Source organism: Nasonia vitripennis, chromosome 1 (genome assembly GCF_009193385.2).
Source record: "Nasonia vitripennis strain AsymCx chromosome 1, Nvit_psr_1.1, whole genome shotgun sequence".
Lineage (NCBI taxonomy): Eukaryota > Metazoa > Arthropoda > Insecta > Hymenoptera > Pteromalidae > Nasonia > Nasonia vitripennis.
In genome coordinates, this window is record NC_045757.1 from 20,398,357 (window position 1) to 20,400,260 (window position 1,904).

The 1,904-nt window shown below is 39.3% G+C and overlaps 1 protein-coding gene across 1 annotated transcript; it reads left to right on the forward strand.

The window, feature by feature from the left end:
- Positions 1-1,137, forward strand: LOC116416359 (uncharacterized protein K02A2.6-like). Its single transcript, XM_031924420.1, has one exon. The coding sequence runs from the start codon at positions 1-3 to the stop codon at positions 1,135-1,137; it is 1,137 nt and encodes a 378-aa protein (XP_031780280.1).
- The last annotated feature ends 767 nt before the right edge of the window (positions 1,138-1,904 follow it).

The window sequence follows — 1,904 nt, forward strand, 5'->3', positions numbered from 1 at the left end:
ATGAAGGCTCTGGCTAGGTCTTATTTTTGGTGGCCTAAATTAGACCATGAAATTGAAAATATAGTGAAATCTTGCAAACTATGTCTAGAAGTAGCCGAAAACCCACCCAAATCAACATTGCACGTTTCGGAATGGCCAGAAGAACCTAACCAGAGGATTCACGCAGATTTTTGCGGACCAGTTAATGGTTTTATGTATCTTATTATAATTGACGCTCATTCTAAATGGATTGATATTAAGGAAATGTCTGATATCACAGCGAAAAATACGATCGGGGCTTTTAAGGAGTATTTCAGTGTATGGGGACTTCCTAACGCTTTAGTAATGGATAATGGACCGACATTTACGTCGGAAGCTTCCAAAGAGTTTTTGGACAATAATAACGTAAAGCACAACCGAACTGCTCCTTACCACCCCGCATCAAACGGTGCGGCCGAAAACGCAGTGCGTTCTTTTAAAAATAAGTTTAAGAAACTTTGTAAAGATAAACTGTCACGCCAGGACGCGTTACTAAGATACTTACTGTATTATCGTTCAACGCCACATTCAACGACAGGCGTATCCCCGGATGAACTTCAAATTGGTAAAAAATTGCGAACACGTCTTAGCGCAATAAGTTCAGTAGCTTGCGAAAATGTCGAACGCAGCCAAGAGCGGCAATGTAGGAATTTCAAAGGAAATAGAAACATAGAATTTAAGAAAAACAATGTAGTGATGGCAAAAGATTACGCGGTGGATAAGTGGCGAGTAGCAGAAGTTGTAGATAAGCTAGGACCAGTCACGTACTCTGTTAGCACGAATGATAATCGAACGTGGAAGCGCCACACCGATCAGCTGAGACCGTACGAGAATCCGATGTACGCCCAAAGTAACGTGGCAACCGACAATGTTAATAGTGGATTTCTAATACCTAATAGCTTTTGTAAAGAACCGTCTATTATATCGAACAGCAACTTTGTAAAACATCAATCATTCGGAATTGCAAAAGAAGCCACGGCATCTCAATCCGAGCCCATGAGTACGGAAACTGTAAACATTAACGAGCAACCGAATGCAACTATTGCTTCTACAGGGCTATCACAGAACGTGAGACGTTCTACTCGAAACCGTCGAGCACCCGAGAGACTTAATTTATAATTGCCAAATTAAGGCGTGAGGATTGTTATGTATGTGCGAACTAGTACTAAGTAGCGAGACATGATGGCGCTACGTACCAGCGCCCACTGAAGGGACTGCCGCGAGGCGCGAGGCCCACGTGCGAGGAGCTCAGACCAGATCGAGCGCTCATCTGTGTAACACTCAACGTGTCGATCAATAAAGAGAATATCCAGAAAGCATTCTTCTTCCTTACCTTCGTCCGGACACTACAATCTTTATAATATTATGCACCGTAGTGTTATACCCCGATAATATATCATATCAGAAACATTTCTAGATCATAAAAATGAAAGCAAAGGTAACCTTTTACGGTAAATATTTCATTTTTTAATATTATCACTCTAGTTGGATCATTTAATAAATCGCCAATTAGCTCAGAATCCCGAGTGTAAACATTTAAAATTAGTTCCAGGGCAAACCACAAAATGCGTGCTTGTAATGAAGAAAAGGGGGCAGATTAAAATTTCGGTATTATTACTTTATGCACGTAGCATTCGTTTGGATGATTACGAGTTAGCATATATATTCTTAAGTATGAGAAGTTCTTATCATTTGGATTTGGAAATCACGTAAGAATAAAGTTCTTGATTAATCGCACTCAAAGATTTTTTAATTATATATATCAAAAAGTATTTTAATAATGTTATGACTTCAATTTAGAAAATAAGTTACGATGTCTCATAGACATAAGAAATAATTAATACGCGATTATGCATTGTGCAGGCCACGATTATGCTTCGGAACAG